General features: G+C 46.4%; 1 protein-coding gene across 1 annotated transcript in view; it reads right to left on the minus strand.

The window, feature by feature from the left end:
- Positions 1-612: 612 nt before the first annotated feature.
- The window catches only part of EXOC3L4 (exocyst complex component 3 like 4), a 32,052-nt gene continuing 9,495 nt past the window's right edge, over positions 613-23,169 (minus strand). The window contains exons 4-12 of the mRNA XM_026111424.2: positions 22,445-22,562; positions 20,767-20,892; positions 19,356-19,456; positions 17,307-17,402; positions 13,141-13,255; positions 10,288-10,410; positions 9,421-9,573; positions 8,053-8,174; positions 613-6,122 (exon numbers count right to left, since the gene is read on the minus strand). Coding sequence (XP_025967209.1) covers positions 5,960-6,122; positions 8,053-8,174; positions 9,421-9,573; positions 10,288-10,410; positions 13,141-13,255; positions 17,307-17,402; positions 19,356-19,456; positions 20,767-20,892; positions 22,445-22,562 — 1,117 coding nt within the window. The 3' untranslated portion in view covers positions 613-5,959. The remainder of the gene's footprint in view (positions 6,123-8,052; positions 8,175-9,420; positions 9,574-10,287; positions 10,411-13,140; positions 13,256-17,306; positions 17,403-19,355; positions 19,457-20,766; positions 20,893-22,444; positions 22,563-23,169) is intronic.

The following is a 23,169-nucleotide window of genomic DNA, read 5'->3' on the forward strand; positions in this document are numbered from 1 at the left end:
TTTTCTGGGCTTTCTCTGGGTTATCTGCATGTCTTCTAACTGCAGCACAGCAGCTGAGGCCTTTCCAGCGTTTGAGTGCAGCAGAAGGATTGCTTGGCATGTCTTCTAAACACTAAAAACTCCCCTTTGCACATTCTAGCCTGATTTGCTTCTATAATTGTGCAACACCGTTCACACAAAGGCAGTTTCTTGTCATCTAATGTGAGTCTCTCCCCAGTCCTGGGAACCGAGGCATAATCCTTCATCCTGTAATGAAGCTCATGGCAGCTTGCCCACCCCAAGCTCCTTACAGAAGTCAGGCTAAAGACCCACTTATGCTGCCAGAGACAATTTCATGCTGAAATGTGGCATGTTTATTCCAAACATAAACTGAGCCCAGTCAGACATCTAGGGACTGAGGTGCTCATCGTGGGTCTGTCACTAACCTTCGCTGCACCATTTGGCAAGTAATGTAACGTCTGTATCAGCCTGTGCATCTAAGCAAAATCTCACACAGGTATTTTGAGAATCGACATGTAGCTAGTATCAAGATGGCAAAAATAGTACAACAGCTTTTTCCCGGAGGTTTCTCTACTTTACATGTTACTCCTTTTTTGGGATAATGCATTGGCATGACTTTATATGAATTTATATAAATTTCCAGTATCAGAGCATATGTACAGTGGTCATTTGACAGAGATTAATACAGAAAATCAAAGTTTGTACTTGCTCAGTTTCCTCAGAGAAGTAGTTACAGTTATATGGCAGTGGGACTAGAGGAAGTTATTCTGGTAGTTCTCTAAAAGATGATCTTAAACCACTTTTGCCACAGATGATAGATTACACTGGTTTTTTTTTTCTGTTTTCCCCATACTTTCTTATAATTGCTAAGGTAAATAGCTCAAATCTAATAAATGCTATTGGTAATCTGATTGATTTCTTGCAAAGCTTTTATGGGAGAGGTGGGCCAGTCCTCATGCTGTTTATTGTCATGATCAACAGTCTTATGTCAAAATTTTGATAAGGGATGGACGTGCACAGTGATGCTGAGCAGAGCAGCTCTGTGTTTGCCTTGTACATGTCCTTTAGTTAGACCAATGCACTGGGAACGAAACCGACTGCCTTTGAGGCAGCAAATGTACACCTGACAAGGTTTCCAGGAAAAAATTGCAAAACACAGAAGATAAACGTTCACACCAGTGCTTTGGACCACTGTATTATATAATTACCTAAGTATTTAGGCCTAAAATTAATACATCCTTACTTTTCATCCACCTCTGTGAAAATAATGTCCTCACATCTGTTTTCTTCCTAGCTGTGTTTGCTGGGTGGTGTTAGACACATTTCCCTGCTTCCAAAGTGGATGTAATATTGCAATCCATTTCTCATAGAACATCCTCAATATTTTAAACCAATTTACAGTTCTTTGCTGAAATCTAACCACACTGCAGGGAGGTAAACATAGCTGCTGCTGTGTTAAAAGGCCTTGTCTGGAATATTGCTACTGACTGGTTAGGATTTTCAGTTCAGGGACAGCTTCTTTTATTTTCACTGTGTTGTCTTGGTTTTTATTCCTTTCCTGCTTGGAATAAGTCTACTTTCCTTGTCTTAAAGCAGCAGTTATTTCCTTTCCTTGCAGAATATTTAGCAATTTAGTGTAAGAGTCAAATTCAGTGCCTGAAACCTAAATTCTGCTAAATCAGTATCTGCACACTGGTCAGGGTGTCTCTGCTGGTGACGGGGCATGGACTGAAACAGGGAGTGATGGCCGGGGGTCCCGTGTGTGGGCACCGGCACTGCCCGGGAGAGGAGCTGGGGCTGAGGCTGCCCATTGCAGCCCGCACCTCTGCAGGGGGACGGGTCGCAGAGGGCTGGCGAGCCTGGGGACAGCCCATCTCGTGCTCTTCCAACTCCTCATGGTGAGCAACGGAGCGGCGCTTGGTTTCCGGGAGGAGATGACGTCACTGAACTAAATTGCTTAAATAATGGCACCCAGAGATCTGACCTGGATGGAAAAACCACAGCCTGTGAGCCACCCTGGCTGCAGGCTCTATTTCCTTGGACAGGGAGTACTGCAAGTACTGCTTTTCACCCCAAATCAGAAACAAACCATATTGTGAAACAGCAAAGACCTCTGAAACAAGAATATCTGTCACCACCCACACAGTGTTGTGAACTGTGCAAGATCTCCCACCAAAATGCAGAGTGTTTACCTCTGAGAAGCTAAACCTGGCCAGAATTTTGCTCTTCCTTTTGCTTTGATACTTTTGAGAAAACCTTATTTACTGGAGGATGTACCTGCATCTACAAACCCTCTTATGCAGTAGCTTGGGCTTGTCCAGAATAAGCATGAGCTGTGTCTCCTGAATGGCAGAATAAAAGTGTGTGCTCCAGTAGGCATAGGATTAATGGTGGAAAACACAGAGAAACAATAAACAGAGGAAGTTACTATAACAACTTAGCTCTTTGGCACTTTCCTACAACAGCAACATATTTCACAATAAAAGCCCTAAGAGGCCTTCTTTTTACTCTATTGGAATGTGAAATATGGCCCTAATAAAAACTCCATGTTTCACAAAACGTGGTGGCAGAGTGGTTTGGTGAGTGCAGCCCTCTTGCTCCGATGTCCCCGCAGAGCTGCCCTCGCAGCCCAGGCCAAGCCCCATCTCACCAGGGAGCAACATGATTCCCACTGCCCTGAGTCACCAGCTCTGCTCAGGTAGGCGTCAGTGACAGGACATGGACCGAGCAGTAGTTTTGACCAAATGGGGTGAGCGTTACACTGGTTTGCTCAAGAGCAAATAGTGGGGAGAGCAGAGGCCTCACAGAGGTCAGAAACTCCCCTGAGAAACCAAGTAGGTCTAGGACTGCTCCTGCCAGCTTGCTCCTGAGCAGACCTCAGGGCATTCATAGACTCCGCTGTCATGGAGGTCTCTCAGATCTCCTCCCCAAGCCTCAGGCTGCTGCGATTTGGCAGTGCCCCTGCATGGGCTTGCCCCTGAGCTCAGAGGCAGGCTGTGATCCAGGATGCCAGGACGCAGCATCCAGAGCTCAGATTGGCTCCCAAGAGAGGCTCTGATAAAAATCAACCACTGACAGGTTTCATTTCCGTGCTGTTTCTTGAGCCTGAGCACAAAATGCAAGTCATCGTTTCCAGCTTCCCTCTGCAATTTCAGGATTACACATGATTTTATTAGGAAATGAAAGCTGAACTCCTTATCTAATGACAGGGCCTAGGAGCTGGAGCCTGAAAAAAACCAACAGTTCTGGGGAGAGACCTACATTAAAACTGTAAGGTTGACAACCTAGGATACCTTTAATGCATTTGAGAAAATAATTTCCATGCTGAAGATGCCTTGCATGAGGCGCTTGGATCAGAGATGCATACAGGACAAAGGAAAGACTCTGACACACCAAAACTCCTGCTGACTGGGCTGGCTGCTCTGAATCCTGTGTGTCTTTGAAAATGCATCCTTAGATGTCTCAGATTGAGGATGCCAAAATTGAACTCCCTTTCTTGTCTCCCCCAGCTAGTTGATGCTTTTGATGCTAGATATAAATCTCTCAGCCCTGATGCACTTCCCTCTGTCAGGTTGGGAGATGTAGCTCCCACACAAGGGGGTGCGGTGATTCAGACCAGTAAAGACAACACGAGTTTGGCCTCCCTGCCTGCCTTCAGATCCCCAGGCAAGGAGGGGAAGCTCAAAGTGTTGCTGAGCCTTCATGCACCTCCATGGAAGAAGCCTGGAGCTGGAGCTTTTCTAGCTTGATCTAGACAATCTGGCCAAGATCCCTCTTTGGTGGTGCTATTCCCCAGTAGATACAGGATGCCATTCCCATATAGATATGGGGAGGCTTGGGATTTTCCTTACAGACGTACTGGGGTTAGGAGTATCCTGGATGTCCTTTACAAGGGACTGTCTTTTTCGCAGGCTCTCTCCCTCATGATGCACTGGCAGCAGGAGGAACCCACCCAGGGCTCAGTCAAACCCCTGTCTCTGTAAGGAGATGCTGGCTGAGCCAGAGTTTGTCAGCTGTTTAACAGATAGCTGTTTAGCTGCCCATGAAATCAAGTTTCTCCCCGGAGCTGTGGGCAGGTGACATTCACCCACAGAAGAGCTCTGCATGCCTAATGTGAAACGCAGATGTTACATCACTTCTCCTTCTCTACAGCAGATATAGAGAGTCCCAGAGCTGAGGACATGCAAGGATTGTTGTGATCAACGAGCCTGACTTGATGAAGGATGTAAGGCAGAAAATTCCTCCCAGGATTTCCTGTCTCAGGCTCACAATTTATACTGGATCTTCAGAGTCCTCTTTAGAAAAACACCTCACCTTGATTGTAGAGATAACAAGTCTACCATATCTCTTACAAAGTTTTGTCCTGTGATGAATGTCTGTGAATTAAAGGCAGACTCTGCATTTCTTATCTATCAGAGCACCTCCTTTGGCCTGTCGTTGGTGCCTGCTGCTCACATGGGCTGAAGTATGCTCAGGTGAAAACTGGGGTAAAGGAAGCATAAGAGAATCACTGTTGATACTCTAAACTCCCACTGTCTGCAGCAGACAAATTAATGTTCAGGACTGTGGCACATCCACATTTATCATATTAATTGATAGGCCTTAAACATCTCTGTACAGGATCTTGGATTAATTCCTGCAGAGGCAACCTAAAGGATAAATTGGGTTAAATAAAATCAGCTCTGTACAGCCGTAGGTTGTTGGATGTCTCTTTGCAAAGTCTCCCATGCAGGCACTGGATGCAATGTTTTGGACCCTTCACAGCGTTAAGCCAGTGTTGTTCCGCTGCAGTCAGTGGGGTGATGCTGGCTTACATCAGGTGAGGATTGGATCCAAAGCACTATGCCTGTTTGGCTTAACGCTTACAGTTTCTTATTGCAGACAGATTGCAGCAGCTTCATCAAAGTACATTCAAATGTACAAGAACAAGGACTAAGAGAACATCAAGTAAAACGCCTACTTTCTGCTCTCCAGTTGGAAGCTTGGGGCCAAACCTGAAACCCTGTCCACAGCAGGAAGGTCTGCTCTCCCTGGCCCACTCCGCAGGTCTGCTTGATCACTGTCCACAACTCTAGTTTGTGTCATTAGAGAAGGCCTTTTCTGCTTGGAAATAGCTGCAGAGCCAAAAGATCTGGCAATTGCCACCATCACCCCTTCCACCTGCCCTTTTCCCAAGGGCAGAGAGGACCAGGAGCCTGCCTCCCCACCATGCATGGCATGTCCGATCCTGAGACATCTGTCTGCACAGAAAGGATGTGATGGCATGAGCAGGTCTTGGGTCAAACACAAGTTTTTCAAGGCAGCCTGTGAGTGAGAAAAATCTGCTGAAATGCCAGAAGGTACAAGTGCCATGGGATCCGTCTTGGAGTGGTCCATACGCTGCATATCTCCACTGTGGGGTTTGGTTACCCTCCAAGAGTTTGGTACCCTCTTCAGGCACGTAATAATCTGTGGCATCAGATCAGTGTCACTTACCTTACGTCATGCCAGCTCCACCAGCTGGTTCACAAGGGAGGAAATAAGACTTGGGCTTTACAACATCACAGCCCAAACTCTGCTCCTCTGTTGCTCAAAAATGGTAATTATGAAAAAGGGTCTTGCTCTGTTGCTGTATAATTACACAACACACAGCCTAGGCCATAATATAGCCCTGAGTGAACTTCTTTTGATTCTCTCCTATTTGCTGAGAAGAGACTCTAATTTGGACCGAAGAAGAAAGCAGTCTCCTAGTGATATAAGTGGCATATTCAGCCCAGAGAGGACGTACTGCTAGAGTTGCTGCTTGGAGGCATTTTGAGGATGTTGGTATCTTGGCATCTCTGTTGCCTTTGGTTTTTGAGCTCAGAGGCCCTTCCTCCACACCAGTTAAGCTTTTGAAGAGGAACAAGACGGATTTGGGATTATGATGTAGAGGCAGTGAAGGAAGAGATGGGACTTCGATTTCTGTTTTAGTTGTCTTTTAGAAGCAGCTGATGACTGCTGGAGCATCGATTTCGGCGAAGAGCGTGCTGCTGGTCCCACCACCAGGGCTCTCCTGCGGGCGGTATCCTTTCCGAATGATCGCCCCTCTCCTGGCTCGCCCCAGGCCTCGGAGCACGAGAACTGCCAGGATGTGCTCCTTTCTGTGAAAAGCCAAACAAGATTGTGCTTATTCATGGAGAGCAAAAGCCAAGAGATAAGTGACAACCAATGACAGGATGAGGCAATGGCAAAGCGCCTGGCAGGTCCTCGTCCCTCCCTGGCCTCCATCCTATGAGCAAGCAGAGGGAGCGAGGCATTTTGGGGGTGCCGGTGAACAAGGAGGCAAATGCTGCCTCAGACCTGCTGTTTAATGCTTTATCCAGGAGGAGTCCCTTTGCTGTGGGGGAACAGTGAGTTAGGGTGTGAGCGACGCCAGGGAAGGGGGTCTGCAGCCTCCAGGGCTGCCCAGCTAGCTCAGCTGGGGTCCTGCCTGTCCCCAAAGGGAAAACAGCACCTTCCTGCTGTCTGTGCCTGTGGGAATTTCCTCCTTCATCTGTAAATGCACACAACATCTTTTGCAGGTTTTCCTGAGAAACTGCAGACCTTTTATTTAATGATTATTTTGAGTTAAACAGTGGAAGTGCTAATATTTGGAAAGCTGACAGGCACTAATTAGATTAGAGCGAGGAAAAAGAACGTGAAAACACACCCTTTTCCAGTAATCTCTGTATATATAACTTCAGCAACATCTCTGAGAGCTCAAGGGATGCATTAACAAAGGCATGAAGAGGAAGCAATGCAGGTCTGGCAGGTTCCGCCTTGCTTTCCAAACTTAATTGTTGAAAAATGACGCTGCTCAATAATGGAAAGGCAGGAAATAGATGAAGCAAAAGGATGAACCTTTAAACATGGCTTGAAAATTATGAAAAGTACCACAAATCCCAACTCTGCAAATGGCTTTTCTGCCTGGACAGTTATTTCCAAATGGCTAATTTTGACCAGCCCTCATTTACCCCCATCCCTTCTAGAACAGGCATTGCTTCCTTCATGAGCTCAATCTGGTAATTAGGATCAAGGCATTCTTTTTGTGGAATAAATGTGCTCACCTAGAAAATTACTTAGGAATAATTCTTCTTTTTTAGGACCATGTCTTGAATTTCCCCACACAGATAAACCCAAAGCATATCTTATCCATTCAATTTAAATATACATATGAAGCATTCTGAGCCCCAGTTTTGGGAAAGGGAAATAGATTTAATGTCAATTTTAATTCCACTATCTGAGGGTCCATTTCAGTTTTCTGAGCAACCTGCTTAATTTACGGCTTACACTGATTATATAAATGTTATCCAGCAGTAAATCTGTAACCCAACGCAAATGCATTTCCTTTTTTTTTGAGATCACTCTGATGAAACAGAGTTTCTTGCGAACTGCACTGCTAATATTCCTTCTCAGTGGCCATCAGAAGAGCTGTAGAAGAAGGGGTGACTTCTGGCATGCAGCTGTTCATCCGTGCACAGAACTAGTTAATTAGCTTGTTTATTTTTTCAGTAATCTTAAGTTTTGCAGATGCTGTTTTGGAACAGTGAATGGAAAGTACAAAAGAAAGAATTTGCAATTTATTCCAGCAAAATTTAGTGCTTGTGTTGAGCCCCTTTCAGAAGCTGCAGATGAACTGTTTCAATGTCTACTGTTCTTTGATGTCTGAGCTGGGGAACAGGAGACAAAATATTTGCTCCAAAGCGGAGGCCTGCAAACTGGCAAGCTGTGCAAATACTGGTAATTTACTGAAAAGCAGCCTGGAGCTTTAAAGTGAAACAAGACTTATTTGGAGCAATAAAATGGAAAGGTTTTTGAATTAACTTGCATGTATTATAGGATCTATCAGATAGGTGGAAAAAAAAGAGAAGGAATGCAGCCACTGAGCAAGAAAAATAAGAGTATTTATTTCCCTTATTCCTGGCCCCTTGCACCGAGGAATAGCCTCTAACGTGCCAATATGTCCAGGTCAGAGAAGCTCATGAGCTTGGCCAAGGCACAGGAGTGAACTGGTGTTGTCCAGGACAGAGCTGCTGTGGCAGTTTCACATACCTGATATCTGGATAATCCTGACACAGTTCCATAACATACTCCTTGATTTTGTTTTTTTCCTTCTCCCCAACTATGTCAGCGATGTGATGTATGGCAGGAAGGAGCCAGTCGGAAGTGGACCCCTACAAACAGTTACATATATGGTGATTTCAGTGGAAAGCATGACACCTGGAAATGCCTTTTTGTCTACATTCATGGTAAAGCAGCACAGAGCTTTGTGAAAGGGTGCTGTTGTGCTGCTTACAGTGTTCTATTTATTTTTTATTGTCGTACTGTGTGCAAAGCAGGGGCAGAGTTACCAAAGAAGAGAGGGCAACCAGGAGGAAAGTAACCCCACTGCAGCTAAGTCCAAGTTGGTGGGGAAATTTTCTTCAGCATTTCCAACTTGGGCATGATTTTGCAGAGAAGTTTTCTTATGCATTCCCCCCAAAACAGCGTAACTATTGCACAAACGACCCCACTGGTAGCTGCTGCAGCAGCACTGGGGGCTGTGAGCTGTTGTCTGGGAACTGTTGCTGGAAACCCGATGGGAAAGAGCCCAAGGCATTAGTGGCCCCTAAAAGTGGAGTGCAGGGCTGTGTGCCGCACTCGCTGCTGGGAGGTTACTTGGGCAGCAGCACTCACGGGGAGCCTGGACAGGCTGCCCGCAGGGAGTCAGGAGGCTGTCGAGGAAGGTGTCTCACCCTGGACCACCCGGGCTGGATGCGGCACTCAAAGGCAGCTCATGTGCCAGCTTTGGCGAGGTAACCATCCTGGTGGGATTTCGTGCCTGAAAGCCCTAGGCACCTGGCTTTCTTCAAGGTTGAACGGGAGCTGTGCTGAATTCAACCTTGGCTCCACTGAAAACCCCAGACTGATGTTGCCTAGCCACAAAACACTCACACAGCAGCAATTTTCTCCCCATCACACAGTATGAAGACTGTACCCTGACTGATTTTCTGATTATCTCTATGAGCTGTTCCCGTGGTAGCAACGTTATAGAGGCAAGTTGCATCCAATGGCTTAAGGAAACCGGCCCATGTGCAAGTATACAGGATGGGTGTGATCCTACAGCACGTTAACTATTCCACATAAAGTGCCTGTGGGCCTGAAAGTGCATTAAAACACCAGCCAGTGCAATCAGGGAGCCATGGACTAGATGTATGCACAATGCATACACTCTGCACAGTACTGCAGAGTAGCGGCTGAGTCCACACGGTCACTTACCCTGCAGGAACCCGCTTGTTTGCTCTGTTTTAACCACTTTTCAGTTATGTGAGGCTGCACTCCACGAGAGCCATGCTCTCAGTACCCCTAGAAGCCAAAGGGCCAATGCGCCCACGGGGACATAGTACCTCTGGGAAAGGTGCACGGAGGGAGCTCGCGTACCTGATCCATGAGCATATTATTAAGGATTTTGGCTTCCTGGTTCATCCTTTCTCTCACTTGTTGCCGTGTCTCCCCTTTCATTTTCCGTCTCGGTTTGATGACCTGCGTGATGTACTCCCTCACCACATGCTTATGAATGTCACACAGAAGCTCCTGGTTAAAAAAGCAAAACCTGTAACAAATCTCATGGAAATTTACAGCAGAGAGAGAGGGCAGGGGAAGCCCTTAAGTCTTTAGCATACGGCAGGAGATGCCGAATGCTGTGTGCTGGCCAGCACAGGCTGCGCAAGGCCAGCGCCAAACAGCGCAGCACAGGGGCCATGTCCCTGCTTTCAAGGCAAAGGGCTAAGGCAAAGAGCACAGGGAAACCATGAAAAGACTCTTTTCCCAGAAATGGCCCATGATTATATGTTGGCAATTTGGGCCCCCACTAGTAAAAGCAGGTATTTGGGACTTTTTAATAGTAGGTTTTGATGGTGCTTGAAGATTTTAAATATAGAGCAATTGTTACATACCCATTTATTTCACAACTGCACAGATGTGGAAGGAGCACATAAAGGCATATAAGCATATAAGCCTGCAATTTATGGAACTACAAAGCTCAATGGTAACATTCACAGAAGCTTTTTGTTCCTCTTTAATGAAACCAGTTCCCCTATTTAAACTACAGAAAACAAGGATGTAACTTATTTTCATGTGAAAGTAGCATAATAAGTAAAATCCCCGGAGCCAACAGTCCACACTTCTGTAAATAGTTGCTGCTGCTGCAGAGGAGCGTTTCCAAGCCCGGCAGTGAAAGCACAACTTCCCCTGCGGCAGGACCTTGATTTGCTGCTCTGTGCAAGGAGCATGGGAACAGTCTCCTACCTGCCCAACAGGCTCCTTCATGTGCTGGAGGTGTTTGGAGAACTGCGACACGGCCAACGCTAGCGAGTCTGGCTTCTCAGTAGCTAAAATCCAATCTTTGGTGAGGATTTTCTTAAAGAGTGGCTGAAAAAGACCAATTCACTGATGACGCTGGTAATATTCGGACTATTGCTAATGCTGTTTAATGAGAACCAGAGAAAGCCCTAGTGCCCAGGCAAACACACAAGGTCACATGAGGCATTCCCCAAAACGATTAATGGCTGGATCCTAACAGGCCATTTGACCAGAAGGTGGGACCTAGGTGAAAAACAAGCAGCTAAATCCTAAACTGTGACCATGAAAAACACCTGCCTAACCCAGGAGATGCCCAAATTCCCTGGGAGCCTTTGATCTCTTTGACCAACGAGCTAGAGGCCATGCATCTAACTAACGTACTAGCCAAAAGTACCCATCTGCCTCCTTGCTCTGAGGGGCTTAAGCCAAGACACATGGTCCGAGCAGTAAACGCGCACCCAATCTGCACGCAGTGGTTCATCATGGTTAATGTTTTTCTTCGTAACAGCTTGAGATAGGAGAGCTTTCAAGCAGCAGCTCTCTGTTTCTGATGCCTAACAAGGGTACAGGGAGCCAGGTTTGATTTCTCTCTTTATGCGAGGGAATTCAGACCCACATCTCTGCTTTCTGCATGACTGCCCTGCTTCAGGTATGGGAAGCATCACTCCTACTGGGGCTCTTCCACAGGGCAGGAGACACTTCAGGATTAACTGGACACCCGCCCAAGGAGGAGACGTGCTGTAATCTCAGGCACAAGTGCTGTTTCATTCAAAAGCCTAGATGGTGTTCTGATACTAGCCATCTCCTTGCACATTTTAAAAATATCTCAAATCTAAATATCTTAACAGTCTTGGCCTAAATATCAAAGAGATCTTAAACCTAAATATCTTAACAAACCTGTCTTACTCTTCACTGGGAGTTAGACACAGCTACTTTTCTGCGAGATATGATAGCAGCAGGCTAGCTAACAAGGCCAGCGCTGAGCATCCTGGTTAGCAGGCTTTTACTTAAATTTTGTTGGACTAGAGGCTTACTTGGGACAGCTCTTTTCTTCTAATCTACCAGCTAGATTTCTTTAGGTAAATAAACTTGTATCCATACCATATGGATGAAGAAATAGATGTGAATGCTAACTGGGGGAAACCCAGGCATGGGTAGAGCAAGTTGTGGATTGCAGCCATGTATGAGGTCTGTAGTGTCACACTGGTTTACAACAGCTGTGGACATGAAATGTTATATGGTATTGAACACATCAAAAATTGTCCCAGTAATCCACCACCCATCCAGTCTTCTCCACCAGGAGAACAAGCTCCTATTCTCATGGGACTTGCAGGGGTCTCTCTCTTCTCCCTGCAGCTCTGAGCATCTGAGCAAGGTCTCACGCGGATTTTCTTTCTGCTCATTGCTCTGTGTGGTGGTGGGGAAGTGGCAACTGGGAACATCCCCAACCTGATGCTTCATGGTCAGTGATGAGCTGGGAGTGACTACACCTTTTCACATGTGCCTTGGGTACAAGCTGCTCTGATCGAGTGTGTCCATCAACTGCTGGGCTTCTTTTGCTTCCTGGCTCCCTAGGATTAAACTGTCTCCACGTTGAAACACACTATTATCTGGTAAAGACTTCTGCTGGTACCAGAAGGGATTCTCCTAGGGATTATGTTCAAAATATCCCTTCTCTGGCATATCCCCTTTGTACTTTTCTCAGCTTAGCTCTCAGGATTGCTGTCTATCTTGTCTGTGCTCCTTGCAGTCTTCCCAATTATTTCCCACCCATGCCCTTGCACTGTGCTCCCAGCCTTCTGAAAGACTGTTTATGAATGCTTTGCCTCTCAGTTCTCACAGTGTTGCAGCCCTCTTGCTCAATGCCTTGGCTCGACTCCTTCCATGCCTGCCCTTTAGGCTCCAGTTCAAAACACTGCAGTCAATGGAAAGTCCCCTTGGCCAAGGAGCCTGGCTTAGATCGGAGCAGGGCTCTTGTTGCGTGACTGTCTCTGATTGTGAAAGTCATGCTTGGTGGCTTAGGAAGTGAGTTAGGACTAGTTAAAAGAGGTGGACTAAAACCTTAATTTCCCCCATTTCTCTTACTATACTAGTTAGACCTCGTGGACCCCCAGCTGGCTGAGAGTGGGAAGCCCTGTCTACAGCACTTGGGAAGCACAAACTGCATCATAACACCTTGCCTTTTAGGTCTCTTACCACAAGTTTGCTCAGCCCAGATGATACCAGAGTTTTATCTTCCTCATGGTGAAAGAACCAGTCCTTTTTTTCACCATGAAAATATATTGGAAAAATCTCTCTACCAAAATACACTCTATTCTATCTGAAGAGGCTGTCATATATCTTCTGGGCAGGAGTTAATAACAGACCATGGTGGCAGATCTATGAATAAATAACAGAAATCAGAAGTCCTAAGAAATCCAAGTCTTTTGATGGAAGGAAAAAATGTCTCATCGAAGTTGATTTCCCTGGTGCTTCACTAGAGGTGAAGTTTCCCCCCACTGGTTTGGCCAAAATGCTGGAAGCCACTAAATACACTTTTCTTTTGGTTGCTGTTATACTAAAATAAACAGCTTAACTAATGTATCACTGTTTATAGTGAAAAACTCCCAGGATACTGGAAGTGTGACTTTGGATTAAGGCAGATCTGTACTGAAGTTGGCATGACACATTTTGAAGATACCATAATTTCATGCACTGTAAAATAAGGTCTAGTTGGAGAGACAAGCAAGGGCCAATAGCTCTCTGTTTCTGCAGTGGTGCTGCACATACTGCATAATAAGCTGGGCAATATCCTCTTACCTGTGTTTTTGTTCTTAATTTATTTAAAAAATTGTTTCTGAACTTCTTGGTCAAAGCTGCCAAAACATTTTGCAGTTCCTCAGTGTTGACTTTAAACACTGTTTGTAAGCCTGACCTAGACAGAGAAAGAGAAGACCATTGATTTAATGTTAGAAAATGAACCATTATCCTGCTGTAAGGAATTTAGCCAGATTGGTATCTTGGGTATTTTTTAGTATAAGCTTGCGTATCTCCTGTACTTCCTCTTGCAAGATTTCATAGGTCCACATAATGACTCTTTTTGCATAACCCTATGCGCTGAAAGTGATTCAGAACTGAGTAACTGTGCTCAAGAAAACACCTATTTCCTCATCAGATAGGGCAGGTCAACCTCGAGGAGTAATAACTCAAGCCTGTTACTTTTTTACTTGCAGTAACATTTCTAAATGTTCTCCAAACACCTGAGAAAGGTCCCCACACCAACAATGTAACAGGCAAGTAAATAAAGCCAGTGAAGGAAAAAAACTGTTAAAACCCCCATCCAAGAGGCAGATTGACTCACTCTACTCATTATCTTATCAGCAGTGACGTGAATGGTGAATTCTAGGGGTGGGAATTCACGGAGCTGCCTAGAAAAAGTGCAATTCTGGAAGGTTTCACCCTATACAGTGAGGAAGAAAAGTTCTGCAACAAGTTCTTAATAATCAGCGAAATCCTCAGCAACATGTATAGACCCTCAGGGCGTTTACAGGCTCCTGGCTCTGTTTTCACTTTATATCGTTGCTCTTCTGTAACATGCTGCACTGAGGCAGCAGCATCCAAATGCTAGAGATCCCTAAGGCCACGCTGCAAGCTGCTGTCAGGACTTTTGCCCATGCAAACCTGCGCTTTCAGCCTGGCAGGTGTGGATTTCCCGGGGACTTCAGCCCCTGTGTTATCATGCCAGTAGACTGGTTCGCTCCCCATCACGTCCCTGCCTGTGCCATCCCAGCCTGGGCTTGGCGGTGTATCTCAGTGTGTGCCCTCTCTCTGTGTGAGTGTATCTCCCCGTGGAAGAAGGCTGTGCTCCCTCGGATGTACCATATATACTGGCAGGTATCAGTGAGTCCATAAATAGTTGCTACAGAGCACTGTTACTACAGTTCCCTGCTCAGATGCTAGTTTATATGCTTAACGCTGAGACTGCCCAGATTAACTAAACTGCTCCAAAATTAGAGAGAAATGTGAAGCATAAAAATTTTGCCATAGTCTTGTTGGATTAACACCAATTGGAGCAGATGGATTAACCAAGGGATGAGAAATTAAGGTCTATTAAGTACGATCTCCAATGAACAAGTGGAGAAATCCCCCCAAAATTCTAATTTCTAGTTGAAACAAGCACACAGTTTCCCCATCCTATGCATGTATCCATGACTTCAGTTATTCTTCTATCGTGCACCCGGGAGGACTTCTGACCTTGCGAAGCTTTGTGTGGAAACCAACCCAAACCCAGGTGCCCACCTCAGAGGACACGGCAGCTGGGCCATATGGGAGCTGCTGGTTCCTGGTCCAGCTGTGTGGGGGCTCACAGTTCCAGGGGTCTTTCTCGATTTCAGTTTCACTGGAGCTAAAGTTCCTGCATAAAGGTTTGATTTTGTCAGACAGGTGCTTTCTGATAAAAGGGTTTTGTCAGGAAATTCCTGCCCTCTATTGGGAAAATGGAAAGGTCATGGTGAGAGAGCATTTTGTCAGGAAGAGGCCAGTGCAGACAAGGCTGAGCAGTGGTTTGGGCACTCCTTTCTGTTTCCGCTCTGCAGAGGAAAAGCCTGGCTCTACTCCCAGCTGAATCAGTTGACTTCAAAACACTCAAAACCAAATCTCTTGTCCCAAGCTGGGGGCTCAGATCCATAACTAGAGACATGCTAATGCTGAACACCTGAATTTTGCATCCAGTATCCTAAGATTGTGCTGCGGGGCACCTGCTGCGGGGCACCTGTGTGTGGTCTGGCTTGTCCCATCCCAGTAACTCAGCACCACAGTTGTTATATCTAACTTGATGCAGGAATAAACCCAGTGGAGCTGATCGAGCACAGGAGCACCTGCCAGCTCCATGCTTTGCATTGGCTTCTCCCTTTGCCGCCTTACAACTCCTCAGCAGGGAATTGGAGATCAGCTTCTTAAGGAGGCAGGACTCGGCGGCAGCGGGTGAGAGAACAGCATTTCTGGAGAGACCATGCCATCTAGAGACTTTCTGACGGTAGTGCTTCCTGAGGGCTGCAGCAGCAGTACCCTGCGGGAACAGGAACAGCTGCAACACGAAACCCTCTGCACCAGCCTGACCAATATACGGCATATATCCCCCCTTGTCACCAGGGGTGCCAGGCAGCAACGCAGGGGCCTAAGCTGGAGATAACATTTTCAGTCAGGGCAGAAAGGTGAGGGATGGCTGAGGGTTGCCAGAGTGCGGTCGGCCGGGGAGCGACCCCCTGCTCTCCAGCCTGGTTAGGACCGTGAGGCCGAAGGCTGGTCCATCTGGGGCTCAGTCCTGGGGATAGCTCACCGGCTGCAGATGCCCCCAGGAAGCTGCTGGCTCACCCCCGGGAGCAAGTATCTCCTGAGTGGAGATGACTACCTTTTTCAGAGGCTCAGTGATAAAACCATTTCCTGGGGCCCGGAGCAGTGTGTGTTCCCACGTGTTAGCAGTGTGCTCGCTGGCCAGGTCGGCCACTGAAGCAGCACATCTACATGGCAGGGACCGCCCCAGAAGCTGAAGCACCCCTGGGCTTGAACCTCACCTGTCTTACAGCCCAGCTACCACCTGCAACCCATGGGAAACCTCCTGCCCTGTTGTGGTCTCAGAGACACCACACAGACCTGCTGGGATTTGACAAATCCCCATCTTTTGTCACCTCTGGGATGGAGGGACTGGAGCCTTTTCTGAGGCACAGGGTAAATGGGGATACAACCTTGGCCCTGTTTTTGAAGGCCCTCTGGGGTAGGTTTTGCACAAACCATTTGTAGCTGTAGACAGGGCTGGTGCAAAGCTACCCAGATAGCCTCAGTGGGCTGTGTCCTGGTGTCCCTGCACACTGTCTTCCTAGGGCAGGCGCCATATCAATGTCCCTAGCTCCTCATGGCACTGGCACTGAAGGGCCGTGGCAGCTGTGCCAGCAGACCCTGGGCAGCCGCAGCTGTGGGGTGGGAAGCTGCAGGGTTGCCTTGTGCCACGGTACCAGGCTGACGGGCCACAGCCCTGGACACTCACCGCCTGGTACCTTCCTGCATACGGGGAGAGCTGTGCTCTCCTGGAAGTAGACACTCTAGCTAGACAGAGCTGGTGGGCATACCCATGCATCAGAGGCCTTTTGAAAGCACAGTGTTAAATAGCTAATTCTTAACATATGCAAAGCCCTAGAAATTGCTACTGCCAGCAGTTATGGCAAGGGTTTATTTGCAGGTTGAGTGCTTTCACAGAATTTCCTCCAACCCAGTGCCAAAAGCAGCAGTGAGACTGTGCTGCTGGTTTTATACTGCTCACCTTAAAAACAAGAAATGAAAGAACCCCCTCTGAAGCTGAAAAAGACAGGGTGAAAATGAGTAGAAAGCTTTCATTCAAGCACCTGATTCTTCCCTGCTTCTGTTTCTTCATCCTTATTCCCAAAATGATTTTTTTTTTTTTTTTTTTAACTCTGAATCTCTTAGGGAACATCCCCACCAGGAGGTGAAGGATGGGCTAGAGACAGAGCATGTGCATGCAGCACCCGCCGGTCCCCCCGCTGCCTGTCCCCACTGCAGGCTGCTCAGAGCATCCACACTGCACCTAGGAATACATGAGCTTGGAGTATTGCTGGCAGATGGGGCTGCAGGGCACGTTTTAGACCCAAGCCACTTGGCATGTATGAGAGCTTGGGCCATGTTCAGTCCCATTTGTACACACTTTGCGAGTCTGTGCTGCCTAAATGCCATCAGTGGGAGATGATGGTGGACTAGAAAATGAGCTCTGATCTGCACTTGACCAGCAACACAGACCCATTCCTAAAAAGCCAAATCCATCCTTGTTATAACTCAGTTCTTTCCCTGCAATTGCACTGACGTTCTTCTCTGCTGACTCCAGCATGGCCCTGTTTGGTTTTTCCTTGTGACACACTGAGACCCATCCAAATCCCTCCCAGAAACACAGCAGCTTAACAAGGGAAGAGCAGACTTACACCAGGTCATGGAAGCTGTTGATGTAGGCAGCAAAATAGGGTGCAAATATCGGACTGTCTCGGGAAGCGTTCCACTCCAAAAATTCCTCCCCAAATCTGCAACAGAAATGCAGGTAAGACTAACTGTGGCAGGACCAGAAACAAGCCAGAACAGAATTATTCATATTCTGTGTACATGGGAATGTCAAAAGACATTCACTGCTGGCCCAATCTGTCCTCTGTGTATGCAGATATTTTTTTTTCAGTTGTCTTAACATGCATGTGCATTAGAGGGGAATATATAGTAGATAATTACTGGTTTAGTATGTGCTCACTTGAATGTGTAAGCAGCACAGTTTTGGAGAGATTCCAGTAATCTTTATAGCTGAAAGCTCCTGGGTGAACTTTCTGACTTTCTTCACTCTAAGCGATTAACTGCATTAGTGATACTCAGTCTTGTAAATCTGGCCAGTCATTTCTGTGGCTTTTGGGGCAACATAATACATGGCCTCTTAAAAACACAAGGAAGAGAGGTAACTCAGGCTCTTTTTACAATAGAAGCTGAATATGAATGAGGCAACACACCTACACTTTGCCCCTTTATTCTCAGCACGATATTTGAGGTATCTGTTTTCTGTGTACTGGAGCTTTTACAGTTTTGACAGCCATCGTACAGTCAGGTCCATACAGACTGCAGGAGGGCACATGCTCTGGCAGGGGTTTTTTGAGTCCCTGGTGCTCAGTTTCTCTATTGATCCAAAGCAATCTGCTCAGGCTGGCCTTAGCCATTTGCCCTTGCATTTGTTGTTTAAGAGAAAGCTTAAGTTTCAGTGACCCTTCCACCTGGGTGTTTTTGCTGCCCTTGTAGAAGGCTTGTACTTTACACCAATTTTGTTATACAAGAAGAAAAGACAGGAACATCAGTAAATACCACATTTCATCTGAAAAACCAAGAAGGCTTCAAAGCCCAAGTAGCTAGTTTGAATGGCCCTGTTCACCCAGGATCCTGGAGACAAGCTTAGATAGCTGCAATATTAAAGATGAGCTTTCAAATGGGAAAGCATTGCCTTTCACATATCTTAAATACCTGTCATTCCACAACTTCACGTTCTCAGAAAGCAGCGTTCATGCTCCCCCCACACTCGATTCTGTAAAACGTCTATTAGCAAACTACCCACTCAGCGCCTTCCGGAGGTGTGAAATTTCAAAGGTTAATGCAGAATTATTTTTAGTCTCGCTTTGGAGTTGATTCATGCTGAATGTCCTTTCTTCTCTCCAAAGTGCTGCTCCAGAGAGTGGGTACAACTCCCCTTGAAACACAACCAAGCAGCTGTGGAGGAGGCAGCTTGTAGCTGTCCCAAGATGAGGAAAGGATTATTTCATCTACGAGCCAAAAACCTTTCCTGGTTTTTGCATCTCCAAAGCATGTGACAAGGTTTTAGGTCTGGAGCCATAACTCAGGGACTGCTCCCAAGCAGAAAAAAAATTATTTCAGCAAAGAGGCAGGGTAATGTATCCTTCTGGAACTGAGTAAATTTAAAAAAGATTCAGAAGGCAGCCTTGATATATGATTTGCATTCTGGACCTGGGTGTAACAGAGAGCCTATAGTCATGGGATCCATCAGATGATAACCCTCTCGACAGGACTTGCCTCCTAAACCAGCAGCCTCAAGAAGGGATATTTAGTCAATGCTGTCACCAAAGCAGTGCCTGGCCTGTGTCCCCAACAAGCGCTGCTTGCTCATGGCTGGCACAGTGAGTGACCAGTGTCCTGTGCAACAAGTGTCCTGAACAGATGTGGCAGAAATCCCTCTCCAGCCAGAAATTCCTTCCTGGAGCTCTGGCACCAGACTTTGCGACTCACAAGACCATCTGGGTCTGTTTATGACTCTGTCTGAGTTGTTTTGCAGTTTGCTCATTATTGGGCTTATTGTGATCTCTAATTTTCCTAGGAGCAGACCCATGCCTGCTCAATGACAGCATTTGGCCCAGTACGTGGACCTTTTCCCTGGTTTTCTTACAAACATGGTACTCATTTGGAGGAAATGCGCTGCCCAGAGCAGTGATGACCTTGGTATGAATTCATGCAGTTCTGCCAGGCAGAGCTCAAGCATTTTCATTTCCAGACTTCTGCTGATCATTCTGGATGCCTTCATGTGCTCTGCGATGATCTAGAAAAGGGCAAGGCAAAACTCCAGTGAATGGTATAAGCATGGGAGAAACCTCCTTTGCAATGATCTCATGCAGCTTTGGTTAATAAAAACATTAATGACTCGCCTAACAAAGGAGGAAAAGCAGACCTCTTGCCAGGCATTTTTCATTATTCTCTTGCAGTTTTAAAAAGAATAATCCAGAATGGGCCAAGAGGCACGAAATGATCTGTGGCATAATAATTCATGTGTAATGTACCAGTAGCCTTGTGCTGTTGGAGCATGAGTTATAAGCGTTGTTGACTGGAGCCCTGAGCAGCCCTGATACAGTTGTTCTCTCTCTGGAGATTTGCAGGAGGGCCCAATCCCCCAGATAACACCTAGGGGGTAGCTGGGGCGAATGAGGGGGAGCCGTACCCATCTTTCCCAGGCGCCTGTAACTGCTGTCCCAGCCAGGTCCTGCACAACTACTCGTGGCCATGCTGCCCCTGCTCAGGAGCTCTGCAGCAATCCCACGAGGGATCCTCAAAATCCCCAAAATCTTGCCCAGACCTCTTCCCACCTGCGCTTCTGCAGCTCGTCCCCCCGGCCCTTCCCAACCCCCTTTGTACCACTTCATCTGCCACTGAAGAGCTGGGCCAATTACAGTCTTGCTCTAGTGCTTTCTGTGACATCCTACCCATCTGCTAATCCAATTCGGATCTGCCTTCTTAGTGATCAAAAAACGTATAATATTCATCTATGGAAAATGAGTCATGGCAGCAGGCAAAACTCTGATTTTCTTTCTTTCTTTTTCTCCCTTTTTTTTTTTTTTTGGTATTATTTAATTGAAATGACTCAACCCTTTGAAAAGTGGGGAAAATGAATCCAAATCCCTCCTGGATTTATTACCCCATAGTCCCTAAAGCTAGCAGGAGCTTTTGTTTTTTTGTACTGTATAAATTGGAGTGGCTGTCACTGCCTACGGCCTTTCCGAGGCTGCCACAGCCCTGGGACAAAGTCGCTCTTTCAGTGAAGGGGCTTTTCTAACAAACCTTTTCTTTCTGTCTTTTTTTCTTTCTTTCTTCTTTCTAATCAAAGAGATTTAAAGACTTTAAAATCAGTTGCCTATTATGTTGCTGACACAATTGACAGCAGGTTTAATTTGCAGCTAGAAGGCAAACGGTAGAGCTAAATGTTGTAATAAACGGCATTTTCTCTGCTAATGTATTCTATGAGTGCGTGACTAACATAAATTATCACAGGAGGCAGTACCTACATACCAGAAGATAACGCTTCAGTTTCCTTGGAATCAAAGAGAACCATACACTTTACGCAAGCTACTTAAATACCGTTTGAATATCAAAGGACAGCGATGAGTTGTATAGGTTTTCCTCCACTTCCGGCTGAACTTCCTTCTCCCACTTCTCTGTGATCTCCAGTTTCAGGATGTTTCCAAAATAGCTTTTGATTTTCCCCTAAATGTTAAACATAGGAAGAAAACATGCAGCTCAGGATAAAAAACAGGCATGACTAAGGCTATGACATGTAAAACAGCGCATGGGAAAGCACAAGTGGGTCGGCAGGGGAGTCCTTGGATGGCCGGATCATGCTACTGCAGGAGTGGTAGCGGGCGCCAATGGCCTGGTTGCAGCGTACCCTTGGCTCTGCCAGGCTCTTCGCGGGCCGTGTGCTCTCTAAGGTGAGTTCGGCACACTGTAGCCAAGGACTTTTCCTGTTCTCTGGGCTTCCCCGTGCTGACTGCTCCACGGGAGGCACACGAGGGCCTGCAGCATGCCCAAAGTTACAGGTGCAGAGCTGGCATCCTGCATGTTGCTTAACTGACGCACATGCAAGACTCACGTGTGCAGTGCAAAAAGATAAGCAGAATCAAAGGTCTTGTTCCAGACCCTTTAGGACTACACAGGATCTCAGGTAAAAATCAGGAAAGCTGTACTGTGTGAGGACATGTTGCTCCCAAATCAAGGGAAAATAACTTCCCTGACAGGGAAATGTGTGCCATTCCTTTGCAGGGAAGGTATTTAATCCTCAGAGCAATTTACTTCAGCGGATCTGGACTGCCTGTCTACAGTTACACTCTGGCTCAGTCAGCTGTTTTGTTGCTTGATTGCAAATTAATCCAGCACGCGTTATGCACAAGGTCAGGATAAAGGACTCAGCCGGTCCTTTCCGGCTCTACAGCTACTTGTGTAAGTGGGAGCACTGTTCAGTCCCAGATGATAAATCAGTGCTGTTGCTGGTAAAACAAATGCTCCTTATTAGCCTGATGGAGCAATACTAATTTTATTGGTCTGGATATCTTGAGCTCACCTTGAAAAGTGCCTTGTTTCAGAAACGATTTTCAAAAATATGTCTGAGCCCTTCAAGGACCCAGGAAAGCAGCTAGGCTTTGTAGTGCTGGGAAGCGACTACAGCTGCTGGGCATGGTCCTCAGACAGGCTTACCCAGAGTCCCAGCCAAGGGCAGGCAGAAAGACACCTGCTGATGGGGCTTCTTCGAAGGCCCTGGACCACAGGGACGTTCTCTGGTGGAAAGACACCCAGCTGTACCCAAAATTGCCTGCCCATACCACACCTTACAGTTCAGATGTGCCAAAGAATCTCACACGCTCTAAAACTAGTGGCTAATATTTCTAACCTAACAATATTTTGCTACAGAGATCCTCATTGTGTTTGATCTGATGAAGCACAGCTCTGAACTTTTGGTAGACCTAGGTCGTACTGTATGAGCCTGGCACAGTTACTTTAGGTCTCTGTGCCTGTAACTATCAGGTTCAGGCCCAGCATTTAGATGGCTGCTTTGCTCCAAAACTCAGTGTTCGGGACTTCTCTGCTTTGGATTGAAAGGTCATCCTGCACGGTGCTGGGTGCTCCACACCAGTGGGAGCTGACAGGACTCAACATCTCACAGGACTAGAAATCATAACACAGCGATCAGAAACCTCTGTCTCAGAGGCTGGAGTTCCTGTCTTCTGCATGACAGACGTGATAACAAGGTCAAAAATCTTACCTTTACAGAAGCAATGTAGTTGTTTTTCAGTTTATCCCAATCAGCTGGTGTTAACAACAGGGAGAGGTTTTCTGTTTTAACTTCTGGTTTGAGATCAGGGTGACCCAGAAGGAGTTCACTGGAAAGATTCAAATGAACAAATTATGTTGCCTTGGAGTGTGAGTACACTGATGGAATATTCATGTGGCATGAGCTACATAATTATTAAGCTGTGAGAAATATACTTAAAGCTTAAACTGTGATGCTTGTTTTCAAGCTTTAACAAGAAAATCTTTCCTCGCTATTCAAAATCCTAATTATTCAAAATCAGAATGATCTAAGGTTCCAGCCCACCTTAGAAATCATGAGACTTCTGAGTTGTTTGGACATGAAAAGTGCTATGAGAATTTACTTTTTAAAATAAACAATGTGAAGCTGATTCATTTGACTATGAGCTTGTGAAATGCCTTTCAGGGTAATTCCTCCAACAGTGTGCTGCTTTGGAGTGAGCTGGTCCCCCTTGCTTTGCTCTTGTATCACATCACAGCTTATGTTAGTCTATTATTTTTCCCTGTGTGTTATCCATAACAAGGCGAGATCCTGGAGCAGGTCAGAGTGCGAAGGGCAGCATCTGGTAAGCGCACACGTGCTTGGGACACAGGGATCTGCAGCGCAGCGTTTCCTCCACATATGGAAGTGGTGGGTGGACGCTCAGCTACAGAGTCTGACTCCAAAGTGCGCTCAGC

This window comes from Dromaius novaehollandiae, chromosome 5 (assembly GCF_036370855.1).
Source record: "Dromaius novaehollandiae isolate bDroNov1 chromosome 5, bDroNov1.hap1, whole genome shotgun sequence".
Lineage (NCBI taxonomy): Eukaryota > Metazoa > Chordata > Aves > Casuariiformes > Dromaiidae > Dromaius > Dromaius novaehollandiae.